At 41.7% G+C, this 27,684-nt stretch overlaps 1 protein-coding gene across 16 annotated transcripts in view; it reads right to left on the bottom strand.

Moving 5' to 3' along the window:
• SFXN5 (sideroflexin 5) overlaps positions 1–27,684 on the bottom strand; it is a 167,185-nt gene that overhangs the window by 107,815 nt on the left and 31,686 nt on the right. For 13 of the 16 annotated variants that reach the window (XR_006280653.1, XM_038398445.2, XM_038398444.2 and 10 more), the window contains 4 exons: positions 25,011–25,088; positions 8,041–8,067; positions 6,237–6,291; positions 4,584–4,609 (listed from right to left, as the gene is read on the bottom strand). Coding sequence is in view for 15 of the 16 variants with exons in the window: in XM_038398445.2 (XP_038254373.1) it covers positions 4,584–4,609; positions 6,237–6,291; positions 8,041–8,067; positions 25,011–25,088 (186 nt within the window). In the remaining variant the exon portion in view is untranslated. Of the gene's footprint in view, positions 1–4,583; positions 4,610–6,236; positions 6,292–8,040; positions 8,068–23,028; positions 23,125–25,010; positions 25,089–27,684 lie in introns of those variants that run through there. The other 3 variants (XM_043512813.1, XM_043512809.1, XM_038398452.2) reach the window with 2 other exon arrangements.

The following is a 27,684-nucleotide window of genomic DNA, read 5'->3' as shown; positions in this document are numbered from 1 at the left end:
GAGGACTAATACTCTATCGGGACTTCCACGGTTTGCTAATAAACTATTTTACACAAATACCCTCTGGAATAGGACTTAAATATTATGTTTCAGAGAAATTCACAAATCATTTCTCATTGGTTGGGGGGGGTGGAAAGGTTTTTATTCTTTGATATGTTTATTGTTTCAACTTTTGGAAATGCAGCTCCTCTAGAAAATGTCAAAAAGAGATAAGATTTTAATGTTGGAAAACAGGAAACTACCCCCTGAAGTTCAAGTGCTCTTAATTGGGACCAATTGCTTTAATGATCATGAGTTTACATACTTCACACCCACAGTTACAAATCTGGGCCATGAGTTCAGTCCCATGTTCACTGGGCCAATAAGGATGGGGATATTGGGCCTCACATGGATACGTTGGGAGCAGCACAGAAAGGCTGTGTCCCATTCCACAAGAGAAAAAGGTGCCACAATGCAGGGAACTGAAGAGAGATGGGGAAGGAAGTATAAGGGGAAGAAACTCCTTAGGTTAACCCCCAAACAAAGCTCTCAGTGAGATGAATTGTCAGCTAATGGGTAGTTATAATGGGATATGCCTTCACATTTTTATCTTTTTTCCCCTTCAGCTACCTAATTCTCTGGGAATTACAGTGGAAAGACAAGCGTGGATCTGTAATGTGAATGTCTATTTCAGAGCCCACCAAATCAAATTTTCCTTTATTCCTGAGTGTGCACATTTTTCATAGGACCCCATGTTACCAGGAGAAAAAATGCTCCTCGTAGTACCACTCTTACCTCGGGGCTAGAAGGCTGTGGATTCACCCACACTCTTGGGAGTTTGGGGTAGGCCATCCTCTCTGATCTTATTTATGCTGAGGATGAGGGGAGGGTAAAACCTGATATAACAGCCAAAAGAATCAGTCAAAAGGAAGGGAGGTGAGCCTACGATCACCACTCATTTGCAGCTGCATCAGTTTTGGGGGTACAACTCACAGGCTAAGAATCCAGAAGAGAGAAACAACTACTAAAAAGAGGATATAAAAAAGGTTGGAAGGACTGGTTTAGTTTACACCTTCCTGTTAAGTTGATTTTTCCTCCTACGCTCTTTCTTGAAATATAAGTTACACCTACTTTGCATGCCTGCTGAGTGCCAAACCAGTGAGTTACACTAACTTACCATTTACACCCAGCATGTAACTAACACCAGGATTTACATTATCAGCAAACTTGGCCCAAATATTTCCATAGGAGTTGCACCTCATTCCAACAGGACTGAATTTGGCCCCAAGAGGCAACGGGTTAAAAAGACTAGGGAAGATGAGGCAGCCCAAAACATTAGTCATTTATTATCTGAACCTCAGTGGAAGAAAACAAGAAAGAGACTAAATGAAAAGAAAAAGAACACCCAAAATCTGCATGACTGAAAGAGGCAAATTTAATGCAAACTCTCCATATGTGCAAGAGTCTGCCAAGGAATGTACAGCTTCACTTTTAATTACTGTCAAGGAAAAAAAACAGCTAAAAAGGAAAACAAAATAAAAAACCCTAAACACCAGAAATATATCAACCACCCAATTCTAATTGCCTGACTGATGGGATGGTCATTGTGGCTTTGAAGCCAAGAGATGTAGATGCTTTCCCTAAAGATTTGCTGATTCTGACAAGACTCTAGTTGAAAGAGGTCAAGTGGGAGGAATTAGCAAGAGGGATCTTTATGTTTACGAAACCAAAGTCCTTTCCTACTGGTTAAGGAAAGTGGATTTATCTGTTAGTCCATATTAACAATAGTACTCAGCTCTTATCTACTGCAGTATTGCCAGTCCCAAGCAGTCAAAAATCATGAATCAGAACCCAAGAAAGAAATTAAAAACAGATTCCCAAATAATCACACAAATCCAGGAGCTGAGGATTTAAGAAAATTACCAAATATAATGAGACTTGCAATAAAATTGCAGGAGTTGGCAACACTGCAGACTGCTTTTCATCCCCAAGTACTTTACAAAGGGAGGCAAGTATTTCCCCCTTTTACAAAGGGCACAGGGGGGTATAAGTGACTTGCCCAAGGTGACACAGCAGGCCAGTAGCACAGCCAGGCATGGAGCCCTGCTCTCTTGACTCGGATTCCAACACCCTACCCACTAGGCTATGCTGCTGAATTAAGTAAGCTCAGATGAAGCCTCTTCCTAAGTTGGTGTATTGTCCTAGGCTAGAACCATAAGACTACTGCACAATCTTTTTGCTCGTGGAAATCCCATCCCCCTATGTTCAATGTAAGATTCACACTGTTTTTATGCTAGAACAGGCTGCCAATTTTGTCACTAAATTTCACAGATAGATTGGCATAAATGTTACATTTTAATTTTAACATTTGAAAATGCTTCTTTAAAAAAAAAAAAAGACAAGAGGTTCCAGTTTATTCTTTACAGCTAGTGAAATTGGACTCATCTGACAGCTCTCAGCTCCGCTGACAGATCTGGATTTGGGCCGATTTCATTGTCAATTTGATCGTTAACTCATTTCTGTTTAACCTAATTTTTTTTTTAAATAATGCTTCACCACAAGTTGCCACCAAAATGTAGGTTACAACAAATTAATAATAATAATAATAATAATTTTAACCTCTATATTTTGGTGACCATGTTATCACCTTTCTTGGAGAGGATCATTACTCTTATGCCTTATAGTGATAGACTCAAGCTCAATCTGTTTAGCTTAACAAAGAGAAGGGGTGATTTGACCGCAGTTCGTAAGTACCTGCTTATGGAACAAATAATTGATAATGGGCCCGTCAGTCTACTAGACAAAGGTATAATATGAGCCAACGTCTGGAAACCTGACAAATTCAAACTGGAAATAAGGTGTCAATTTTTAACAGTGAGGGTAATTAACCATTGGAACAATTTACCAAGAGTCCTGGTGGATTCTCCATCACTGGCAATTTTTAAATCAAGATTGGATGTTTTTTCCTAAACAAAATGCTCTCGATATTATTTTGAGAAAGTTTTATGGCCTTTGCCATACAGGTGGTCTGACTAGATCAGGGATCAACAATCTTTGGCACGCGGCCCATCAGGGAAATCCGCTGGTGGGCTAGGACGGTTTGTTTACCTGCAGCGTCTACAGGTTCGGCCGATCTCAGCTTCCACGGCCGAGGTTTGCCAATGGGGGATGCGGAAAGCAGAGGCCAGTACATCCCTCGGCCTGCGCCACTTCCCGCAGCCCCCATTGGCCTGGAACAGCGAACCGTGGCCAGTGGGAGCTGCAATCGGCTGAACCTGCAGACGCTGCAGGTAAACAAACTGTCCCGGCCCATCAGCGGATTTCCCTGACAGGCCGCGTGTCAAAGGTTGCCGATCCCTGGACTAGATGATCACAATGGCCCTTTCTGGCCTTGGAATCTATGAATCTGAGTGTTGTATGCCTCAATGCACTTGGTTTATGAGGCTTCAACCAGCAGATTTCAAGCTTTACAATAGTTGAGGCAGCATGATCTCAAGGATTAAAAAAAAAAAAAAGCTGAAATCCAAAAGTATATGAATTTTTCATCATGGTACTTATATCAACTTGCTATGTTGCCTGGGGCAAGTCACTTAAAATTGCTGTGCCTCAGTTTCCCAATCCATAAAATGGGGGTAATACTTCGCTACTTCACAGGCAGAGGATGAGGAGTAACTGAAGTTTAAGCATTATAAATGCAGTCAGGGAAACCTCTATCCTGGCCTTCACTCAAGATATTGTCCCCAAATGTTAATATAGTCAACTGAAAATAACAAACATGAATTGAGAGATGCACACTCAGCAATAACCCATAACTAATGACTTTTCAACTGTTCATTAGACAGAGAGGATTTTGATTTTCATTGGGGGAAAAAGGAGTTATTGGGGGGGAGTGGTCAAATAATCCTGGGTACTGTGACTAGCTCTTGAGTTTGCAGGGCTCTCACTAGGTTTGTCACATTCTGGCAGCAGCTTGTCAATTATACAGAGGAGGAAGGATCTGAAGACCAATGCAGAAGTTACATTTTACAGGTGATCAGTGCACCTTGGGGTATTAGACATCTGCGGCTGGCCCATGCCAGCTGACTCAGGCTTATGGGCTTGGGCTAAGGGGCTATTTAATTGCACTGTAGACTTTCAGGCTCAGGCTGAAGGGTCTTAGAGCCCAGGCTACAGCCTGAATCCAAATGTCTACACCGTAATTAAACAACCCCTTAGCCTGAGCCTCCGTGAGCCTGAGTCAGCTGGCATAGGCCAGCCATGGGTTTTTAATTGCTGTGTAGACAGACCCATTATCTTTCTGGAGAAAGAGCCAGGTAGAAGATTAAACCAAAAACTAGAAGATATTACAAAAATAGCAGGATGCTATGTGCAGGGAAGGAGGTGAATAATGTGGAACAGGCAAACAACCTTAAACATGACAATCTAAATCCATCAGGGCACATTTTGCACAATGAAACCCTCGCTAACGTGTGATGGGAAAGGTGTGAACATTTTGTGAATGTCACACCGAAGTAGTGTGGAATTTGGAGAATTCTATGTGAGTGCTAAAAAATGCATTTCCTGTTACACTCAAACCGGGTGGGGAGAGATGCTAAAATACTTACGATGGGTGTTCCAAAAGGAATGTAACCTATAAAAAAAAAAAGAAAGATAAAAACATTTTAATACACAGAGATTAAGGAGGTATCACACCTGAGAAACCTGATGCTGCTATAAACATAGGACAGGAAACACATAGGGCATGAGTCTGAGGGTCCTCTTGTTTGCACCCATGTAACTCCAGTGACTTAATGGAGTTACAGCCTGACAATCAGGAGTGAGAGAAAAATGGACTCACAGTTCTTACCTCACTTTCCCTTCTCAGCACTTGGGTGTTTTAAGTGTTTACCAAGGTTTTTTTTTTAGGCTTCGCCTGCACTAGAAAAGTGACACTGGTATAACTACGTTGGTTAGGGATGCAATATTTTTATCGATATCCTGATATATAAACCCTAGCATGGATGTAGTTATAACAATATAAAGGAGCCTTATAGTGGTACATCTTTTTTCTCTTCCCAAATCAGAATAAGTTATACAGTATAGCTGCATCCACATTGGAGGAAGGAGGGTGTACTGCTTTGGCTATAACAGTATAGTTAAAATAGAAACACTCTAGCGTGGGCAAGCCCTTACCCGAAATATCAATGGCCCTCTACAAAAATCACATACTCCACATATCACCTCCCTCAACAAGAGCTGCCAGTTACCACACTTTGCTGTGCTACAGCGCTTCTCACCAGAGAGTTTAAGAGCATGTTACAAACATTAATGCATTAAGCCTCACAACCCCAGTTGACAGACAGGGATGCCATAGCCCAGGGAGGTGGAATGATTTGCCCAAAGTTACACAGCAAGTTAGTGGCAGAACAGGGGAGAGAACCTAATAGTCCTGGCTCACCTGTGCTGTGCTTTAGCCAGGAGGTTACCCTTCCTCTCCAAAAAGTTGTTAGAGAATGAAGCACCAATCCTGCCATTTCTCCCATGCTCACAGGTTGTTCCACCGCATTTGCTCATTTCCCAGCACAGCACATTAGAAACCAGATAAAGGTCCCTTCTAAAAGGGGATTCAGACTCTCCCTGCGGGTTGCTTTCCCAGAAGGTACCAAAGGAACACTTCTATGCAGTAATTGCCCCACAAACACAGCCACAGCTTGATCCACAGTAAAGGAAGGTAGTGCTCTTTTGCCTCAAGGGATGGAACACTACTAAAAAGAGGGGGAAGAAGAGGCTGATTTAATGGTGCAACAGCAGCTGTCTCACACCAAGGCTGGATGTAGTATGGCACAAAAGAAAAGCACTCTGTCTCTGAGGGAGAAAGAATATGGGTTGGCGGTGTGGAAGGTGCCTTCCAAGAATTCTGTTCTAGTTAGGTTCTTCTACTATTCCCATCGCTGTGGTACGTGGCCCAACCCACTCTCCTTAGTGGAAGAAAGCACCAGAGTGTTTGTTTATATGGCAGCTTTCTTTCCTTGCTCCGAGGTTAAAATGAATGCTAACACTTAAATAGAGTACCTGGATACCACAGAGATGGGCATTTTAGAGAGGCCAGAGATAAGATAAGCTACAGTTCAGGGGGTATGGAGAAGAATGAGGCAGACACTAAACATTTAAAAGATTCAGAGAAAGAACTGGGACAAAAATGGGGTTATAACATTGACTATGTGTTTTCAGTAAGATTAGTAAACAGATCAGTATGCTGATTAGAGGATATACTCTACCTGACATTCTGAAAGGCATGAAGATCTTCTCGTTAGTATCAGGATGTATGATGGCCTACAAAACAATCAGTAAATAGACATAGTGAAAGCATGGAAGTGGCTGGCAAGCGGCAAAGAGCTGACCCTTCCCATTATGTACAATATGTTTAACCAGAGATCAGAGAGACACACGTACGTGTCTCTACAGCAGCGTAAGCAGCATGCTGCACGTGGCTTTTGCAGCACAGATCAGTGGCCCAGGACCATTCAGTAGTCTTCACAAAAGCCTCCTCCTGCTTATTGGTTTTCTGCTCCTTTAAAAATTCTTGACATAACTGAGTGCTAGTGGGAAGTGACAGCCTGACAACACTGGAGACAGAAGTATAGAACAGGTACATAATGAGCAGTAGCAATGTCCACAAAGAACATGCATCAATGTGCTTTAACCCTGACCTGGGAGGTACTACCTCTAGGGACAAGAATAGAATTTGGTCTCCATGGCCCCTCTGTCCTTGGTGTCTCTACCAAGATTGCTAACAATGAGGCTGGCTTTGTTGGTGGTTTTGTAATCTGGACACTCAGACTAAATTCACTGTACACAAGAGATTAACAGCCATTTGATAGTAATAAGTCATTGTCAAGTGGATTTGATGGAAAGCAGCAACCTAAATCAGTGCAATGAAGCTCTCCTGTCCTGTGTGTAGGTTTGAAGTTTTGATACAGTAAAGTTTTTGAAGAAAAAAAAAAATCAGTTCTAAGCAAATGTTCAGGACAGATTTTAAATTCAAATTATTCAGAAGTGTTACTCAGCTCTCCTGCAGTAAATTGAGTTGTTCAGAAATTCCTGTGATTATAAAATTAAAAGCATATTTTCTGAAATGACAGATTTTATTTAACTCTTCCTGACTTTATACACGATGGGTTCTACTCACAACTCCCATTCTTACTAAATCTATGTATACATTTTCCTAGGATTAAGGGTGAAGATAATAATCTCTCTCAATAATCTATAACAATAATGAAAGCTCTCTCCATTCACATATATTGTAAACCAGGTTGAGGCAAGCATGGACATTTGCATGGAAATCCAACAGAGCCTGACCATCTTGTTGCCAATTGAAAACATGATTGTATGGTCATCTGGTGTTACTGAAACAAAGAATTCTCCAGTAAGATCCTATTGGCTACCATAATGGTTCACTGCACTACTTTATGGCCGCAGGAGAAATTCAGCCTTCATGTCCATCCAGTTCTTGGCCTCACTGTGGAGACAACTTACAAAGGAGCCAACTGTGATAGTTTTGTGCTATGGACACCTGTTCATTAAGAACTGGACTGAGACCACCAATTTATTCCATTCTACAGCTGTCCATAAAAGTCACCTTTGGTCTTTCTCACCTTAGGCAGATAAGGACCAGATCTCCATATGAAGCCAGTGAGGATGAACCAGTGTAAAAACTGGTGTAAACAGGGGTGAGACTCAGTCTGCTAGTGTTTTGGGATTGTCCAGGGGAAAGATATAACATAGTTTTTATTGTTATGGAAGAAATGTCAAACCAGTTAATGGGAATGTGGAGACCAGGAAAACTCTAGGCTAGATAAATGGGAGAAAATGAAGACATAAAATTATATATAAATAATAAAATAAAATTAAGGCTCTTGTGTGGGGAAAAACTTATTTGCACATGCTATTTTATCTTGTCAGAGAAAATGTAACTGAAAAACCGTGACAGAGAAAGAAGCACCACCTTCTTCCCCATTTAGGAAAAACAGAAGGGAATAGTGATATTTTAAAAGAGAAATAAAATATTTAAAAGCATGTTACCTGCTTTATTTTTTGAGCTCCCCAAAGCTAGAAAAATAAAATAAAATATTAGTTTTTAAAAAATCAGCACAGAAGAACCTACATTAATCCTCTGATCTGTTACATTAAAGGAACGGGAAGAATCGCTCTAAGAAATAACAGTCTCTGACATCCAGAGGAAAGTTCTTAAGGGCCCTATTCTGCCACCTTTACCCACATTGAGAAGTACCTTATCAGAGCCAGGAGTTCTACTGAAATGAATGATACCTCTTGAAGAGGAAGACACTGTTCAACATAAGACAGAATGGCAGAATTCAGACCTTATATTGTAAGCTTCTGAGATGAGGAACACTGCCCTCTTTACTTTTTTGTGTACACATCTGATTAGCATAATAACACCTTGAATGAGCTCCCAAGACTCCCACCTGATGTCAGTGGTCATTGGAGGGCATTCCACTCTAAGGTGAGTAAACACTGCAGTGAGGTATTTGCAAACATTCATTCAAATACAAACTATGCATTAGCTTCAATAGGACGAGTGGCCCATTTTTCACTTTTCCACAAACAATTGTGCAAGGAAAATCTTTTTCATTGAGGAATGCTTACTGAAAAGGAAGGTGTAATGAATATTCATAAAATACATGTTTTTATTATTGTTTGTAGCACAGAAAGGCCCCAAATGAGGGGCAGGGCACCATTGCAAAAAGTCACAGTCCCTGTCCCAAACAGCTTACAATCCACTTTATGACAAAATGAAACAAGTGGATGTAACAAATAATTGAAAGGAATGGGGAAGGAGGATAAGAGTAAGAGAGAGAGAAAAGAATATCCAACATAGACTCGTTTTGTGCAGAATTTGGTGGTTCAGTCATTTAAGGTATGGAATTTTTTAATGTAAGTTATAGGATTTTGCCACCCTCTCTCACGTTGGGCTTGGTCCTGTTCCCTTTCAAGTCAGTGGAAAAATTTGCATTGATTTGGTGCAGGATCAAGGCCCTCAAGGAGTATATTTCAATGGAAATATTCACGGGGTAAGGTACTACCTCCAGGTGAGGAAGCATAGTAGAATTGGCCCACAGCTATCAGCAATCCCTACTACCTAGTAATTATCTACACCCAGATTCCGATCTAATTCACAAAGGTGTAAATCTGGAATAACTATTGATGTCAGTTACTGTGGTATTTGAGCCCCTCACAATTTTTAGTGTCTTTATCCTCACTACACCACAGTGAGGTAGGGCAGTGCTATTATCCCCATTGTACAGAGGGGAAACTGAGGCACAGAGAAAGTAAGTGATTTGTCCAAAGTCACACCAGGAGTGTGTGGCAAAGAAAGGAATTAAACCAAGATGAATTCAAATCCCAGGCTAGCGCCCCAAGCATTGGGACCATGCAGCCTCTTTAATACAGCATATGCATAATGGTATAAAAACAATAACTGATCTTCAGAATATTAAACAAAAACACCTTCAGTAAAAGAGGAATTCTGAGCTGTAGCTCACGAAAGCTTATGCTCTAATAAATTTGTTAGTCTCTAAGGTGCCACAAGTACTCCTTTTCTTTTTGCGAATACAGACTAACACGGCTGCTACTCTGATACCTCTTCTAAATGCATTATACAGCAAAGACAATGTATTTTCTGGCATGATCTTAGACATGGGTCAGAGAACTCGCCTTTAGCTTCTCCGTTCAGCTGACTCTGTTTTCAAATGCACTAGTGAAAAAACAGTCCATGAGGAAGGACGGGCGGTTTCGGAGCAGGTTCTATAGGCATTTTGGTCAAGGTATCTAATTTCACTAACTGGTATTAATATTTCTGATTTTCCTTGCTGCAGAGCAAATATTCTCAGAACACTGGATTATCCCATTGCTTCCCAGAAACCGACTTTACAAGATGCACCTGATGAGTCACAAAGATTCTGCCAGCTCATTTTCACTTTTTTATCCTCTAATTCATTTTCTGTTTTCAGCAAGTCTACAACATTTTTCCAATAGATTCAACACTGTGAGTAGTTAGTTTTGCCAGCCACTGGCTGGCTGCTGACAGCAGGTCTCTGTTTTAGCTAGGGATTCCATTCACACTTTCTCTGGCCATGTTAGAGATGGGGGGCCAAATTCTGATCTCATTTACACTACTGTGAATCCAAAGCATTTGCACTAAAGTAGAGTTACCCCAGATTTATGCTGGTCTGAATCAGCCCATGGTTTCTAAATAAGGGGCTACTTTTGGGCGATCTCCTACCACAGGTGTTCCTATTTCACACAGGAGTTACTGTACATTAATAACATAGAATTATATACTATGTGTCACCATTCAGGGCAACCGCACCTGAATTTCCCCTTCATGGCTCAACAAGGTCACCCACTCTAGGCTCCCAGATCCTCAGCTGTCATCTCTCTTGAGCGGAGACCCACATTTCTCTCCCTCCTGATGGGGGTTTTTCCAGGCTGCACAGTTCCCTGCTTACACTGAGAGTTCCCCAGAAAGTCAGACTGCCTAAGCAGGCCTGCTTTTCTTTCTCCACAGAGGCTATAAACAGAGTAATTGCCTACAGTTACCATACCACTCTTTCTAAGCAAGCACATTTATTCTTAAGGGGAAAGCATGAGAGAGAAAGCATATTAAAACAATAGAAGAACCTACACACATGTTAATAAGCTTACCAGAGATCACCCCAACTCAAACAAGAGCTCTGGCAGGTGTCAGTCCTTCAAACCCCACCCAGGGGCTCTACTGTGGTTACAAGTTCATAACCCCTTTTGTTCAGAACAAGAATACCCATGAATCTGAGAGTCCCTTCTTTATACAGTTTGGGCCTCTGATCTTGTCCTCATGTAACAGGTGATGAGCAGACAAAGGTTCCCTCCTAAGGGCGAAGCTTGCTGAATTCTTACACAGATGGAGGAGTTTATATTTGCATACACTTCCCCCTGGAGATTTCCTGGAAAACCCACTTCACTTTAAAAGTTCGTTCTTGTCTGCCCATTGTTTCAAATAGTTCTTTGAAGCTCTTAACACTTCCTAGGGTTTACATTAGTCATGACTGCCCCCTAGAGACATTATATGCAAACCCAAAATAATACATAACCATTTGCATTTTTAATACAATGTACTCCCAAAGTACTTAAACTTAATCCATTAAAGTTTACCCAGAATATTGCAGGCAATTTCCATGCCTGTCACACTAGCCACTTTGCAATTTGTGTCCTCTCCAACTGTTTGCTACCCCTCCTATTTTGGTATTAGTGGCAAATTTGCTCAAACTTGGATTTACACAAAAGAAACATCAAGTAAAAAAAAAAAAAGAAAGAAAGAAAACCAGAACAAACCAAACCATTTTAAAAAGACTTCACTTTTTGTGAAGCAACCCCAACGGGCAGGGGCAGTGGCTCAGCCTATGGCCATTGCAACTTTTTAGGATGACAGGTCTGCCTCCTGTTTCATTGACACATGCTTCACCACTGTGAAGGAATTAGTTCCAGGGGACATTTGCAAGTGCTCCAAGATTATAGTCTAATAGCTCTCAAACTAGTTGATGACAAGCTAGTACTTTTTAATCCATGATTTCCAGGATGCTATTTTCCCTTCAGTTCCAAGAGCAGGAACCCTACTACTTTGTTACTGACGCACCAGAGATTTGTGTAAAGAATGAGAACATGTGAAGTTTTAGAGTAGCAGCCATGTTAGTCTGTATTTGCAAAAAGAAAAGGAGTACTTGTGGCACCTTACAGACTAACAAATTTATGTGAGCATAAGCTTTCGTGAGCTACAGATGAAGTGAGCTGTAGCTCACGAAAGCTTATGCTCAAATAAATTTGTTAGTCTCTAAGGTGCCACAAGTACTCCTTTTCTTTTTATGTGAACTTAAAACATCCCCAGGAATTTCTACTGTGATTATTCAAAAGTTGGAAGGGATAACACCCAAACCCATCAGATAATTGGGGGTCCCTGGAGATTTGTAGAAAAGGAGCTTAAATTGCAGAGAGCTCCCCTGTAGCTATGCTCCTACAGAGCTTAACAGCAGATAATGAAGCAGGCTGGATGCATCTTCCCAACAAGCTCTAGCAGTACCATAAAGCTCCATGAACCCAGAGTGCAACCACACAGCTCTTCTTCCTACTCACTTCCTTAAGGCTGGATGTGTCTGGCAGCAAGGCTTTGTCACAGGCTTGGAAGACCCAGAGCACAGTGAAGAGACACAAACCCAAGTAACCCCAGGGGAATGCTACCTGATCTTTGGTTAAACAGGAGCTTTACTCAGTTGGGGTTCATTGTAATAATTGGGCCTACAAATCTGCCCTAATTGTGAGCCCAACTGGATAAAGTACATAAAAATTCACAAAACGTCACAATAACCTATAACAACAAATGCTGATGTGCAAAGGTAGGAAAAGGAGACAAAATAATTAAAATTAGTCCAAACATAAAGGCCTACTAACTAAAGCAACTAATGGACTGTGTTACAAATCATGCTTTATAAAAAATAAATAAATAAGTGGGAAAAAAAATCAGCGAACCAAAATTCATGAGTCAGAAACGGCCTAATTGGTGAACAAAATAATGAGGGGATGGGCTATTCCGCCCACCATTCCCTTTGCGAGAGCTTAAATTAAGAGATTTTAAGGAGAAAAATTGGCTACTAGAGCAATCTTCACCATCATGACTGCCACCCCCACCACCTCCTGGGACCCTGGCTTTCATCATCCTGATCCTGAGACATCCTGACCAGACTGGGACAGAGAGAGGGTCCCAGATGACATCACCACTTCTACCAGCTCCAGCTGAAACCCAACCACTGCCTGGGATGAAACAGGATCCGACTTTAACAACAGCTCCAGCCCATCTCAACTCACTTCTTTCTTTCCCGGCAGGACCATTATTACCGTCTTTGATACCATCTAAGAGACTGTCTGACAAAGGGGGGGGTTGCTTCTAAAATTCTCTCCAGCTAAAGGAAAAGGGATGCTGTTAAAATGAAAGCCTCAATACTTCCCATTTCTTCTCTCTTTTTTTTTAAACTATTTTTCTTTCCTTTCTTTATCTTAAATAATAATAAAAAAAAGGTAAAAGGAGTTTAAATGGTGTATTTACCATGGCACTAACCAAACCCCAATTCTTGTTTCACACTGTTTAATGTGGGACAATAACTGAATTATGTTTATACCTTTAGCCCATATATTTCACCGAAATTAAATACAAGTTCCACTGTATAAGACAACACTTGAAAATAACTCTTCAACCAAAAAATATAAAGAATGCTTCAACCCCAAACTTATCCGTTGACATATCTGATTGTAAAAATATGAGCGTTAATTGCGTAATTTGAAGGAAATAATTCTCCTTTCACTAACTGCAGTAACATGTAGAGTCCATGGATCGGAGAGTGGATTATTTTCTGTTCACATGCTGAAGCCTTGTCTACTCTAGGAAACTTTGGAAAAAATTTCTCATTGTTGCTCAAACCGAGTTAGCAACACTGGAGACCGACTGTAGATGAACTGCCAGCCCGCGTAAGCAAGGAAAGACCCATCTGTGTAGGCTCAGAGGATACCGTGCTTTAAATGCTGCAAGCAGCCCATCTACACTGGAATTGGCAACAGTGATAAATCTTTGCAAAAATTTCCCTAGTATAGACAAGATTTAAGGGCGAATTACTAGAAAGAAGTGAGTAGTTGTTAAGTAATTGTCTCTGCTTCTCTGGACAATGACATAAAAGTCTCATTTGGAACCCTGCTAGCCTCTTTCTTGCTCTAACAGGGAGGTTTTCTCATCCTTTCGCAAGATCCTGCCTGCTCCCACAAAACTTCAATGTTAACGAGATAGCAGTCTGGAGTTTGCACCCAGTCAGCAAGTGCCTGTTGTTTCTCACTCTGGAAACTGTAAAAGATTTACTAAAGCAAAGCTCAGATTATCTATCCCACATTGAATTCCGAGTGTTTCAGCATAGTGACTGGAATGTGTGATACATCAAGGCTTGCTTTATGTACAAGAGCATCTCCTGTCATTGTTCTTTTTCCCAACCCCTTAAAAAAAACTGTTTAACTCCCAGCAAGAGAAATATTGTCCCTACCAGGGTGCTGCTTATTTTGCTTTGGAAGTTCACTGAGAAATATTTCAAGCCGACAGCAAGGACCCGCTAAGTGGTTCTGTTTAGTGCTAGTACATACATTAATGAATCAAACAGGATGCCAGTGTTGTCAGGTGGTTAGAGTCAAAGTGTCAAGAGGTGCCCCAAGTCTGCCACAGTCACGATGGCCCAAACATTCAAAATGGGGGAAAGGGATGCCTAATTTGAGAGACATAGGGCTTAATACCTAGAGATGGTGAGTACCTGTAACTCCCACGGACTTCCACATGGGTTGCAAGTGCTTAGGACTCGCTGAATTGCAAGTTTCAGAGTAGCAGCCGTGTTAGTCTGTATTCGCAAAAAATTCATGGGAGTTGGGTGCCTGACTTACTTAGGCTGGGATTTTCAAAGATTCCTAAGGTATTTTGGTGTCTAGCTCCCACTGAAGTCAATGAGAAATAGGCGTCTAAATAGCTTTGTGGATCTGGGCCGAAGTGCCATAGCACCCAAGTTTGAAAATTTGGGCCTTAAGCTCTTTGCTCTTGAGTTATCCATTCATAAAATGGATCTTCTGGGGATCTAGAGAGACTTCACGGATTAACTTTTATAAAGCTGTTATAGACATCCTCAAATAGAAGGTGATGCAAGAATGGAAAGCATTAGTTATTGTCATTATTATCGGTGGCAGCCAGCAGCTGTCAAGGGTGGACTTCAATTTTCAAGGGGCATCTCTGTGACATAAAAGGGCACAATCCAGATCAGTGGGGAGCTGTGTCACTCCCGCCCTGCAGCCTTTGGTCTCTTACAATGCCTTGCTGTAGTAGCTCCCACCTGGGCCACTCTCAAACAGCTTTCTAGCAACAAAGTTACACATTGAGTGTCTGTGTGTAACTGCACCCTGCCAGCTACACTCTGGCTCTCACCAGTCGTGGTTATGCAGCAGGGTGATCCGAACACACTCCCAGTCCCGGATCATCCCCCAGAAATGTATATCCTGTACTGCCCAACCCTCTCTGGACAGTATAAATATATTAAGTTTGTTATTCCTTTAAGGGAATAATATAACAGTTTATTACCTTAAACAGTTTCCCAGACACTTCAATTTAAACACACTGGATTAGATAAAATAGTAAAACAAGTTTATTAACTATATATAGAAAGATTTTAAGTGAGTATAAGTAAAGAGACATAGAAGTTAGAAATGGTTATTAGAAAAATAAAGATCAAATGCTCACTAGTGCCTAATTTAACAAACTATATTAGATTCAAGTAAAATTTCTCGCAAACAATTCCAGTAAGATTACTGACCAAACTCGTCAGGTCAGGACCCTTTTCCCCAAAGTCAAATGGCTGTTTCCTTTTGTCTTCTCAGGTACAGAGAATGAAATTGGCAAGGAGAGAGAGAGAGGGGGCATGCCTTGGGGTGTTTGTCCCTCCTTTTTATAGTTTCAGTCCCCGTCTTGAAAAACATTCCCAGCTGAGAACTAGGAGACAGAGAGTCTATGTGGAAGGATATTCCTTGCTATTTTTTTCCTACCTGTTTGAACTTCCTTAGTTTTCCCTTCCTGTTTGATTACTCTGTTTACTCCTTAATGGTCATTAAGGCAAGCACACATTCCTTTTTTTAGAACAGACCTGTCTTCTGAATAGGCAGGGCTGTGGGGTTTGGAACATGTGTTAATAACATTTTACAGGGGAATCTTATAATTTCACATATAATGTCACCACATATATCTTACCAGGACAATACTGACCAGCAAATTATGAGTTTTCCAATGATACCTTACAAAGCATACCTTGTACAAAGATTATTACAATAGCTTGCAGGGTGTGAATACGGGGTGTATTCTGTCACAACCTCTATTTTGTTACCACATCACCAGTGGTTCACCATGCTCCTGGATTTTTTTTCTGGGTCTTAAATCAAAAAGTGAGATATGGACTGGACAGCCTTATAGGCCTTTTCCTTCCCACTATCCAATGGAGCATTGGTTCCTACAGGACTGTATATTTTCAGGTGCTTTCACGTGCATCAAAGCAACAAACCCAATCTCAGAAAGGCAGCAGGAGTACTACTTTACATATCTCAGTACTTGCCTCTCAGGACTTATCTACCCGGTGGGGTAATGTGCACTCGGGGTGTGGTTTCTAATGTGCACTACAGTGTTGCGCACACCCTGTTGGTGAGAACTAAAAGTTCCCCAGTGTGCTTTAACGTAGTGTTGTTTAAAACAGTACTACGCTAAAATGCACTCGGGAACACTGACAGCACATCAGGAGAGTCTACAAGAGTGGTCCCCAAACTGTGAGGCACAACTCATGGGGGGATGCAGAGGAACATTTGGAGGAGTGCAGCGGGGCTGGGGACAGCCCCGCAGGGGGATGGGGTGGGGAGGGAGCGCTACCCAACTCTGCCCCCAGAAACTCCTGCCAGCCAGTGATTCTCTGCAGAAGACATAATACCATCTTGGGGGCTGTGTTATCTTTCCTACCCAAGTATGATGAATCTGGGTGGGCGTGTGCACGTGTGAAAGACAGCAGAACAACCTGCTTTACTCCCAGCCTGCCCATTCCTCTCCCAAGCCTGCTCAGCCTTTGCCCCCTCCCCCATCAAGGAACCCACACCTGCTCCGGGTGGTGGAAGGTGCCCAGCAGGCAGCTGAGCCCCTTCTGCATCAGAGGGAAGATTCACACATGGAGCATCGGGGTTGGGAGTGGGGTGTTTACACACATACAACGGTGGCTGTTAGGAACTAATTTTCCTGGCTGGGATCTTGTTTTGGTGGAACTGATTTTAGGCGTTGCTTCCAGGTTCTGTTCTCCACCCAGTACCGATGGGGCCAGAGTGTCACAGTTCAGATTAAAATGCAGGAGAGAGGTGCTTCCAGTTCTGTCCTCAGCCCATTAGAAAACATCCCTCAAAAAGAAAGGGAAGCAATGGGAGACCCAGTATACAGCCTTCTGATAAAATGTAGGTAAGAAATAGCGGATCAGAGAGGGGAAGAGTACAGTTTACTGCAAATGGACCTCTTTGCTCATCATCAACAGTGTTAAGAAAAGTTATTATTCTCCAAAAGGGATGCTGTTTAGCCTTCAACAGAGTCATTGTTCTCTGCCGTGTCTGGGTCAGCATGAGTGGCCCTTCCTGCTGCTAGCATGACTAAGGAAGAGCACAGTAATAAATATATGCCCATTACAAGAGATCCACTTCCTGGACACTACGGTGCTAATAAGTGATGGTCACATAAACACCACCCTATTTCAGAAACCTACTGACCGCTATTCCTACCTACATGCCTCTAGCTTTCATCCAGATCATACCACTCGATCCATTGTCTACAGCCAAGCTCTACGATATAACCGCATTTGCTCCAACCCCTCAGACAGAGACAAACACCTACAAGAGCTCTATCATGCATTCCTACAACTACAATACCCACCTGCTGAAGTGAAGAAACAGATTGACAGAGCCAGAAGAGTACCCAGAAGTCACCTACTACAGGACAGGCCCAACAAAGAAAATAACAGAACGCCACTAGCCATCACCTTCAGCCCCCAACTAAAACCTCTCCAACGCATCATCAAGGATCTACAACCTATCCTGAAGGACGACCCATCACTCTCACAGATCTTGGGAGACAGGCCAGTCCTTGTTTACAGACAGCCCCCCAACCTGAAGCAAATACTCACCAGCAACCACACACCACACAACAGAACCACTAACCCAGGAACCTATCCTTGCAACAAAGCCCATTGCCAACTCTGTCCACATATCTATTCAGGGGACACCATCATAGGGCCTAATCACATCAGCCACACTATCAGAGGCTCCTTCACCTGCGCATCTACCACTGTGATATATGCCATCATGTGCCAGCAATGCCCCTCTGCCATGTACATTGGCCAAACTGGACAGTCTCTACGTAAAAAAATGAATGGACACAAATCAGACATCAAGAATTATAACATTCAAAAACCAGTTGGAGAACACTTCAATCTCTCTGGTCACTCGATTACAGACCTAAGAGTGGCTATCCTTCAACAAAAAAGCTTCAAAAACAGACTCCAACGAGAGACTGCTGAATTGGAATTAATTTGCAAACTGGATACAATTAACTTAGGCTTGAATAGAGACTAGGAATGGATGAGTCATTACACAAAGTAAAACTATTTCCCCATGGTATTTCTCCCCCCCCACCCCACCCCACCCCCCACTGTTCCTCTGATATTCTTGTTAACTGCTGGAATTATCCTACCTTGCTTGTCACCATGAAAGGTTTTCCTCCTTTCCCCCCCCTGCTGCTGGTGATGGCTTATCTTAAGTGATCACTCTCCTTACAGTGTGTATGATAAACCCATTGTTTCATGTTCTCTGTGTGTGTATATGAATCTCTCCTCTGTTTTTTCCACCAAATGCATCCGATGAAGTGAGCTGTAGCTCACGAAAGCTTATGCTCTAGTAAATTTGTTAGTCTCTAAGGTGCCACAAGTACTCCTTTTCTTTTTTCACTTCACTGAGACTAATAGGGGAAGAAATGAAACAGTTTCAAAACAACAAGTGGTCAAAACTGCATTTGGAAAGGCTCAGGAGTGAAAAGCCACCAGTGACATGCCAAGTGCATGCTCAGCCAATGCTCACGGAATGGGGGTGGATGGAGGAAGAGTGTCTCTCTCCTGGGACAAAAAAGAAAAGGAGTACTTGTGGCACCTTAGAGACTAACAAATTTATTTGAGCATAAGCTTTCGTGAGCTACAGCTCACTTCATCGCCACAAGTACTCCTCTTCTTTTTTGCGAATACAGACTAACACGGCTGCTACTCTGAAATCTGTCTCCTGGAACACAGAAGGATGCATTTCAAAAGTTCACATTTCTCTCTTGCTGTGGCTCATTCAATTTCTTTCAGTGACACACTTGTGTTTAAAAGGGTGAAGATTTCTGGTTAGATGTCTTGAGGGTGGTGGAATGAAAAATAATAAAAAACCAAAAAGATGAGGGAGAAAGGCTGTTTCTTTGTTATCTCAATGTCAAGACACCGCAGTGATGGGTGCATGAGAAATACATAGACAGTTCTTTTCCATTTATATTGCTATAGCTCCCACAATGTGCTCAGTTTTCTACAAACATATAGAAAACACAGAACTTAGAATCATAGAATCATAGAGTTAGAAGGGACTACAAGGGCCATCTAGTCTAACCCTCTGCAAAAATGCAGGATTTTTTGTGCCTAAACCATCCAAGACAGATGATTATCCAGCTTCTATTTGAAAACCTCCAGTGAAGGAGCTTCCACAACTTCCGTAGGCAGTCAGTTCCATTGTCCTACTGTTCTTACAATCAGGAAGTTTTTCCTGAGATTTAATCTAAATCTGCTATGCTGTAGTTTGAACCCATTGCTTCTTGTCCTACCCTCTGTGGCAAGAGAGAACAATTTTTCTCTTTTTTATGGCAGCACCGAGCTCCCAATCTAGGGTTCTGTTTCCACAGACACCTACGCACATGCTTAATTTGAGAAGAAAGATGGTCCAGTGTTAAGGGCACTAGCCTGGGACTTTGAAAACCTGGGTTCATTGCAGACACAGATACCCTCTGTGATCTTGGAAAAGTCACTTAGGGCAGGTCTACACACCATTTTTTGTACTGGTTTACTTATCTCAGTTCAGAAACCAAAATAGTTAAATTGGTGCAATACTAAGCATGGATGTAAATTTATGGAAATAAGTTAACCAAAATAAGCACCTTTACGCCAGTATAATTGCATTCATACTAAGGGGTTGCACCAACTTAACTATATCAGTTTCTAAACTGATATAGTTAACTTGGTACAAAAAAAACCTCTGCAGAATTAAGGTGTATTTCGGCCTTTATCTTGCAGGTCCTTATGTGATGCACGGTGAGCCATGTATAACTGTCATACAGCACCGGAACTTACACTAACACTATGGCTCTTTGTTCTCTCCTAGTGGCGAGACCACCAATAGAAGCTATGGCACACCCCCAGAGGGCAAGAGTGAGAGGAAGGATGTTCAGGGGGAATAAAATTGTTGCAAATACTTTCATGGTCTGTTTTCTGTCTGTCTCGTTATTTAGTCTGTAACTAGGTGTCTGTTGTGCTGGGAGCTGCATTGATCCTGACTGGGACCTCTGGATGTGGCTGTCATACAAATATTAAATAGCAATAGTTTACACTCTTGGCTGATGCCAGAGCACACAGACATTTCCATAGAGATTTATTCAAAGGAAAGGGACACCAGGACACAAAAGGTGCAATGGGATGGAGGTGCGTTTTGCTGAACATACCAGGTAGGTTGTTTACGGGGAAGTGATTCTACTGGTTTGTCGTTACAGCTCGATAGGCTTTAGCACAGAAAGATGAAGACGTGGGCCCTTTCAGTAACATAAAAGTCTAGCATCATGGGAAGATGGATTGAAAGAATGTTGCAGTTCTTTAAATTAATTTGTGAAAAAGCATTCACAGCACTGATTCCCTAATGTAGTCATCAGGAGACCGTCACCCTGCATTTTACAGTGCCCAAGCAATACTGTCCATGTCCAGTAAACTTTGGTAAGTTCCTTGGGACAAGCACCTGTTTTTCCTGCATTGCATGTTTGTGCAGCACTGACCATGATAATAAAAATAGAGCAGCCGTATTGTCAAACAAGGATTCTTTAACTCTCCCCTGTGTAGCTGGTAGCCATCAAGTACGGCTTCTTTCAACTTTTACCACCGCTGACATGCCAGCATCAATCTGTTCTTCCAATCTGTGCTGATCGGTTGCTCAGGTTGGAAAAGGGACTCTTGCAAATAGAGGACACAGATGCAGTTCTACAAATTAGACAAATGATGCAAAGAAGCCTGGAAATAGAGGACAAAAGCCACATCGTAATCTCTGCAGTTGGTGAAGCTTTTTGGTTTGAGGATGTGTCTGCGCTGCAGAAAATGCCACTTTTAAGTAGTATGCAGCTTTATTCAGTCCACCAATATTTTTATGACTGCTATTCTTCTTCAGAGAAGTATTTATTCCTTCAAATGAAAATGCTTTTGTTCCAATAGAGGCTCCCCACAGGAGGCAGTCTGGGAATGGCTGCCCTGTTTAGAATTGGAGGTGTTACAGTCTATACCTTCTGCTGCAAATTGGCTCCGAGTGCAAGTGTGTGTGTCATTTTCATCTATCTCTTTTCAAATATCACTAGCCACCAGAGTTTCATGCTAAAAGCTGGGTTTCAGAGTAGCAGCCGTTTTAGTCTGTATTCGCAAAAAGAAAAGGAGTACTTGTGGCACCTTAGAGACTAACAAATTTATTTGAGCATAAGCTTTCATGAGCTACAGCTCACTTCATCGGATGCATCCGATGAAGTGAACTGTAGCTCACGAAAGCTTATGCTCAAATAAATTTGTTAGTCTCTAAGATACTAAAAGCCTTATCCCACCAGCGGCCCTTCAAGAACCCGGGGGAGAATCTGCAAACAAAGAGCTCGCAGGATTGGGCACTTTACATGAAACATGTTGCCTCTCTCTCATTGCATAGAAGCTTGTAATGAATGCAAATGAAAAAGATTTTGCAAACTCAGTAATGGAACTATTTAAACTAGGAGCTGGGGGAAAGTTGACAGGTGCCAAGGAACACTCAGGTGGGACAAAAATCTGGTAGGGCTCTCAGTGACACAAAGGTATCTCTGTACACAGAGAAAGGTGGGATAGATGATACACTCTCTCTCCCATCAGCAAGGATCACACCACTGCTACTCTAAGCTATTAGACAGGTCTACAACTCTCTACTGTTAGTTCTTAAGAGGCCTAAGAGACATGTCAGAAACCCTGATTCTCTCATTGCTTCCCTTTTAACTTTTCAGAATACAGTTTTCACTGCCAAACTGAAATTAGATACTGATGCCTCTTGTGTCAAAACATTTTCAGATATGTTATGTTCATGTATCTACTTCATGGCAGAGTTCAAAAAAAACTAACAAACCCCAACAACAACATACCAGGCGAACCCCAAGCCACCACTAGATTTTTTTTTCCTCCAGAAGAAAAAGATAAATTTTTGTAATGTAATTATTTAGGAAGTTTTAACTGGTTTACAAATCATTGCCATGTAAATATCTAAAGTGTTAATCATTACAACACTGAGGTGATCTTTTTGTTTAGAGAAACATTATGCAGTAATATAACCATCAAATCTCTTTGTTTAACAGAGTATTATCATATTACAGAGTAAGCCTCTTTCTGCCACCCAGACTGTGTTATTTCTGGGGATTTTATTAAACTTAGTGAAACTACTGACTCTACTCATATTTATCAGACCGTGCATGCCTGTCAAACATTAACATTCAAAAAAATTGGACAGATGTGCTGGGAGGAGGGGGTTTGGCAGTATCAAAGTACTTTTAGTATTGAATAAACAGTACCTAAATATCTATCTGTCCTCTGTCAATTTTGTGGGGTACCTAATTGATGCATTGAGTTTTTCCATAACAACAATCTCCCATATGTTTTGGAACCACTCCTCTAATTTTTAGCTATTTTTCTTTTCCCAATGAGAGGTTATCAATAGTCTAGCAGCTACTAGCAGATTAGATGAATTTTTCACCAGTTTGAGTGTGTCCTTTTTCCCTGGGAACAGGTTACAATCTTAAATTAGTGGCCATTTTGGTGAGCAGGAGAGCAGATCTATGGTTCTGGATCAAACAAAGAGGGTACGAGGAGTAAGTGGGCAGCTAACATGTCAACATGAAGTTGAAGACAACGAGGATGAGGTTGTGCTGTGAGGAAAAAGTGAGAGCAAAGGAGCCAGAGAGGAAGGTGGATGTGGAGGAGTCGGGGGCAAGAGATGGTGACTACATGGAAGGGGAGTGGAGATAAGAGGCAGGAGGAGTGTTTGAAGAGGAAGAAAGAGTGGTAGGGTTGGAAGCAGCAGAAGAGAAGCTCTACACCTCACCTCACTCCTTTGCGAACTACCTGGAGCATGTGAGAGAGAAGGTCACTGTGAGTGTGTGGCTGCAGCAGCAGTGTCAGGAGAGGGGATCCAAAGTTCCTGTAAGTGCCAGAAGATAGAGGGAGAAGGAGACAAAAAAAACATGGATAATGGTGATCTTTGAGATGCCATGTGTGCAACCATTGGGTATTCCAGAGGGAGCAAGAGAAGAGGATGACAGGGAGCCGGCTTGAAAAGGAAGGGCTAGAGGTGGTGATGGGACAGGATGCAGGAAATGGGACTGGTGGGGATGGAGGCTGGGTCAAATATCGCACAGAGGAGGAAGTGGAGGTGGAATTTGGATTTGTGGTGGTGAGAGGGGGTGAGGAATGGGCAAAAGGGAGAACAAAAAGGGAGAAGCAAGGGTAAGGTGGAGATGGTGGATGCAAGTGAGGAGTGGGGAAGGGAACCAGTGGAGGAAGGGATGACAACACAAAAGAGAGGTGTCAAGAGAGTGAACAGGGAGTAGTGGCAGAACGTGGTTAGGAAAGAGCAGCCTATGGGGTTGATAGGAGCATATGCTCAGCTAATGCAGACAAGAGCAACAGAACAAATAATTGAACCAAAGACTGTATAATGTATATGCTCAGAGGCAGAGTTAAGGCTGGACATGGACTGGAACTGTGGCATTTCCCCAGCTTTTGAGCACTTCACTTTGCAGCTGTAATATTTTTTACATAGATAGTTCTACTTTAAAAAAAGAAAACAATTGAATATTTCTTATTTTGTGCCTGGATCAGCTCTGGCTATTTGCTCTGCCTGTAAGAGGCCTGATTTTGTGCAAAATTCTGGCTGGTTTCCTTGCATTTTCTAGAGGATTTCTAGATTAAGATTACCCTATTTCATGCTATTGAGCAACAGCTGAGCTTCCTAAAATAATTTCTTCTGAACCCAACAAAGGCTGTGCTGCAAGGCTGTGAACCTTTCCCCAGAGGATAACTGGAGATGAAGAGTGTTTACTCCAGCATCTGCCTCATAAGGAGGGTCATGGCTAGCAGGAGCAGAGTGCAGATAAAGGGCTAAGGAAAGTCAGTTCTGGAAGAAACTGTCCATGACTGTTCCATTTCAGAAGGTTGGATCTACATAGAAGGCGAAATCTCTCTTTAAAAGCCCTGCCAAGGAGATAATAAATGTATTGAGAAAATATTTGATGTTACAGAGTTTCTGATTGTTTTTTACACTTTCATTTTTCATATACTGGAATTGTTTCACCAAGCAATGAAAACAAACATAGTTATTATGCCTTTGGCTGCAGCTGGGGAATCCTTGGCAATATTCACTGAATGGAAAGAAGGAAGTTTTGGATACTGGCAGGGTTAGTGTAACACAAAACTGAACACTCGCTAGAAAAAGTCAGGTGGCACATTAATTTAATGGCTCCTTCAAAACAAGATGTTCTCTGGACTAAAACCTGATAGTAGGTTTTGCCTGGGCTGTTTGAAGAGCTGATAAGGGTTTCACAGAAGTATGACTTTATCTTGTAGGACTTCAGCAAGCTAGAGATATCTACTCTTTCAACCAGTTTGCACCCACCGTCTAGAATTTTATCTAGACCACACATCCCTAGTTTACTTATGAGAATGTCATGTGGAACTGTCTCAAGTTACTATGCCCAATGACAAAAAGAACATGGAATAGCCAGTGTAAGACATCCAGTTCCTTCCAGAAGTAGTATTTACTGGCATTACAACTAATGCCAGGTGAGATCCCAACACTGTGACAGTCATCAGCTGTACCATCATTAAGCACTTATTTGAAAAAAGTAACACTTATTAAAAACAGATCAGTAACAAATGATAGCTTGTGGTAATCAGGACAGTACAAACCCAGGAAAGTACCAAACTGGTGACTGGCTACAAAGACATACATGAAATTTGTTTTTCTTCAGTAAAGTAGTTGTTCATGCACAAGTAGGAACCCAGTAAACAACCGCTCATATGTATTACCTCTTTGTTGGTGACTCCAGGGGGTAAAGTCCCATGTTTATAATCCTCCAGCAACTGCACAGCTTCTTTAAGACGACTCTGCAAATACATAAAACAATAAAGCATGATCAGCAACACTTGTTCTGCACTGACCACGTTAGACCTAAGGCTGTGAATCTAGGTTACAGGGCCATGTGCAAGTCTTAAAACACACTTCTTTATGCAAGCCTCGGGATAGATGTATTTTTTATATTGTGACGGGGCAAGGCCAGATGGCTATAGAAAAGTAGTGGGAGATAGCTATAGCTCCAGGCTAAACAAATCCCTGGTACCAGCATAAGTGAAATGGCAGCTGCTCCAGGTCAGTTAAGACACCTGGGGCCAATTAAAAACTTTCCAGAAGGCAGGGAGAAGGCTAGGTTGATTGGGACACCTGAAGCCAGTCAGGGGCTGGCTGAAACTAGTTAAAAGCCTCCCAGTCAGTCAGGTGGGTGTGCATGTCAGGAGCTGTGGGAGGAAGTTGTGCTGTTGGAGAGGCTGAGTACTACACACCATATCAGGCACAAGGAAGGAGGCCCTGAGGTAAGGGTGAAGTGGAGCTTGAGGAAGTGAGGGCTGCTGTGGGGGAAGTAGCCCAGGGAATTGTACATGTCATGTTTCTAAAAGGTCAGCTACCATAGCTGATACTATTAGGGTCCCTGGGCTGGAGCCTGGAGTAGAAAGTGGGCCCGGGCTCCCCCCCACCTTTGCCCCCTGATTAATCACTGAGACTGGGAGACAACAGAGAGTGTGCAAGGAAGGATAACTTCTCCTCACCTCCCTCGCTGGCTTATGATGAAAATGGCTCAGTGGACTGTGACCCTTGTCTCTAGAGAAAGAAGGGTTACGTGCAGGGTCACAGTGAGCCTCTGAGGCTAGTGAAATCCACCAGGAAATGTGGGACCCACGGAGGCAAGGACAGAGCTTTGTCACAATATATACATACACATTTAATACATGTTTCTGTATTTGATTTATATTATCAGCTTCTTGAAAGAGGGACTGCATCTTCCTCTTTTTTTGTACAAGTATCTAATAATGCATAATAATTATGTGGGATACACAAAAGAACAAGGAATACTGGCACAAATGGTATCAAAGTCTGTTCAGCTGAAGTCTTCTTAATTAGCATGATAAATCGGATTCACTATCTCATGAAGGAGGCTGGATTCATAATGCAGCCAGGGAAATACTTTTTTGAGGACAAAATGACCTACACAGGTGCAATGGACAGTGCATTTATGGGGAATCAATTCATACCTTGCACCAAACTCTAGAAACCATCAAAACATCCACTGAAGTCAAAAGGAGTTTTGCCTACATAAGGACTACAGGACTGAAAAATATGGTAAAGTAAATTCAAGCCCTCAAGAACTGCAGTAAGAGGCACTAGTCCATATAATTAATCTGTATTATTAAAAGAAAACACACACATATACACAGACTGGTCACCTTCAAAAATTCAACATCTACCAACGATTATTAAACAACATGTTTGATTCTGATCTCAGCTACATCAGTGTCGAGCAGGATAACTCCACTGAAGTCAATGCAGTTTCTGCTCTCAAATGGGTGTACCTTCACTGAAATCAATGCAGTTATCCTGCTTGACACCAACATAAAGGAGATCAGAATCAGCCCCATATATCTGAGATACAATAATATTTTCATATATTTCAGAAATGATTTAACTGTGCTATCTTGGGTACTAACATGTGGTAGCTGTTGGTAAATGTTGGTATTTTAATGATAACCACTATATTGTCTATATATTTGGGCCAGATTTTCAGAATCAGTGTTGGCATCATTCTGCTCCCACTGAAGTTAATGGGAGTTTAATTGCTGAAGTTAATGAGATCAGAATTAGGCAAGAGCTGAGGCCTTTTTAAAATCCCACCCATTATACACACACAAACACACATAGAAATAAGCAACTTCCTCATGTTGCACTAAAAGGCAGTTTTTAAATATCGCATTCAAATTATCACAAGTATTGATATTCATGTATTGCTGAATCAAAAAGTCCCATTTGTTTCCAGAATATATACCCATATTTCAAGGGGAAGGATGACCTTGCAATTAAGCACTGGACTGAGACTCATAGGCCAATTCTTTTGATGTTTGGTAATAAAAGGGGAAAGTAATCTCCATTCAATTAATCCAAAATGCAGAACATCAAGTCAGGCTGTAAAGGCTGGCTTCAGTGAAGGCCACTGCTTTTCCAGTGCCCTGCCAAACCTGCAATGAGGCTGCAGAAAATGTCAATGGACTACGGAAACATTTCTCATTTATTTAAAAACAAAGACAATTCAGGTTATTTATCTGGATGATGAATTTCCTGCAGGAACTTTAATGTTTTTAAATGTTACTGTCAGGCTTGTTTAGTTGAACATCCCTGCACTAGCTGTTACAACTATTATTTCTAGATATAGATGCTTTATAAATAAAAGATTTTTTTTTAACACGATGATATCTGATTAGAATCTACCTAGGTGTTTATGGCCCTTAGCATTGTATCATAGATCCTCAAAAATATTAATAAGCTTGTCCTTCCAAAAATTAGGCAAGTATCATTAGAGCAAAACTTGTTCTTCTATAGGCTGGGCTAATTGCTGGCTGATTATTAGTCCCTTTTTGTTGCAAACATCAAAGAATA

Source organism: Dermochelys coriacea, chromosome 4 (assembly GCF_009764565.3).
Source record: "Dermochelys coriacea isolate rDerCor1 chromosome 4, rDerCor1.pri.v4, whole genome shotgun sequence".
NCBI lineage: Eukaryota > Metazoa > Chordata > Testudines > Dermochelyidae > Dermochelys > Dermochelys coriacea.
The sequence above is the reverse complement of the archived record's forward strand: the minus strand, read 5'-3'. Positions and strand labels throughout refer to the sequence as shown.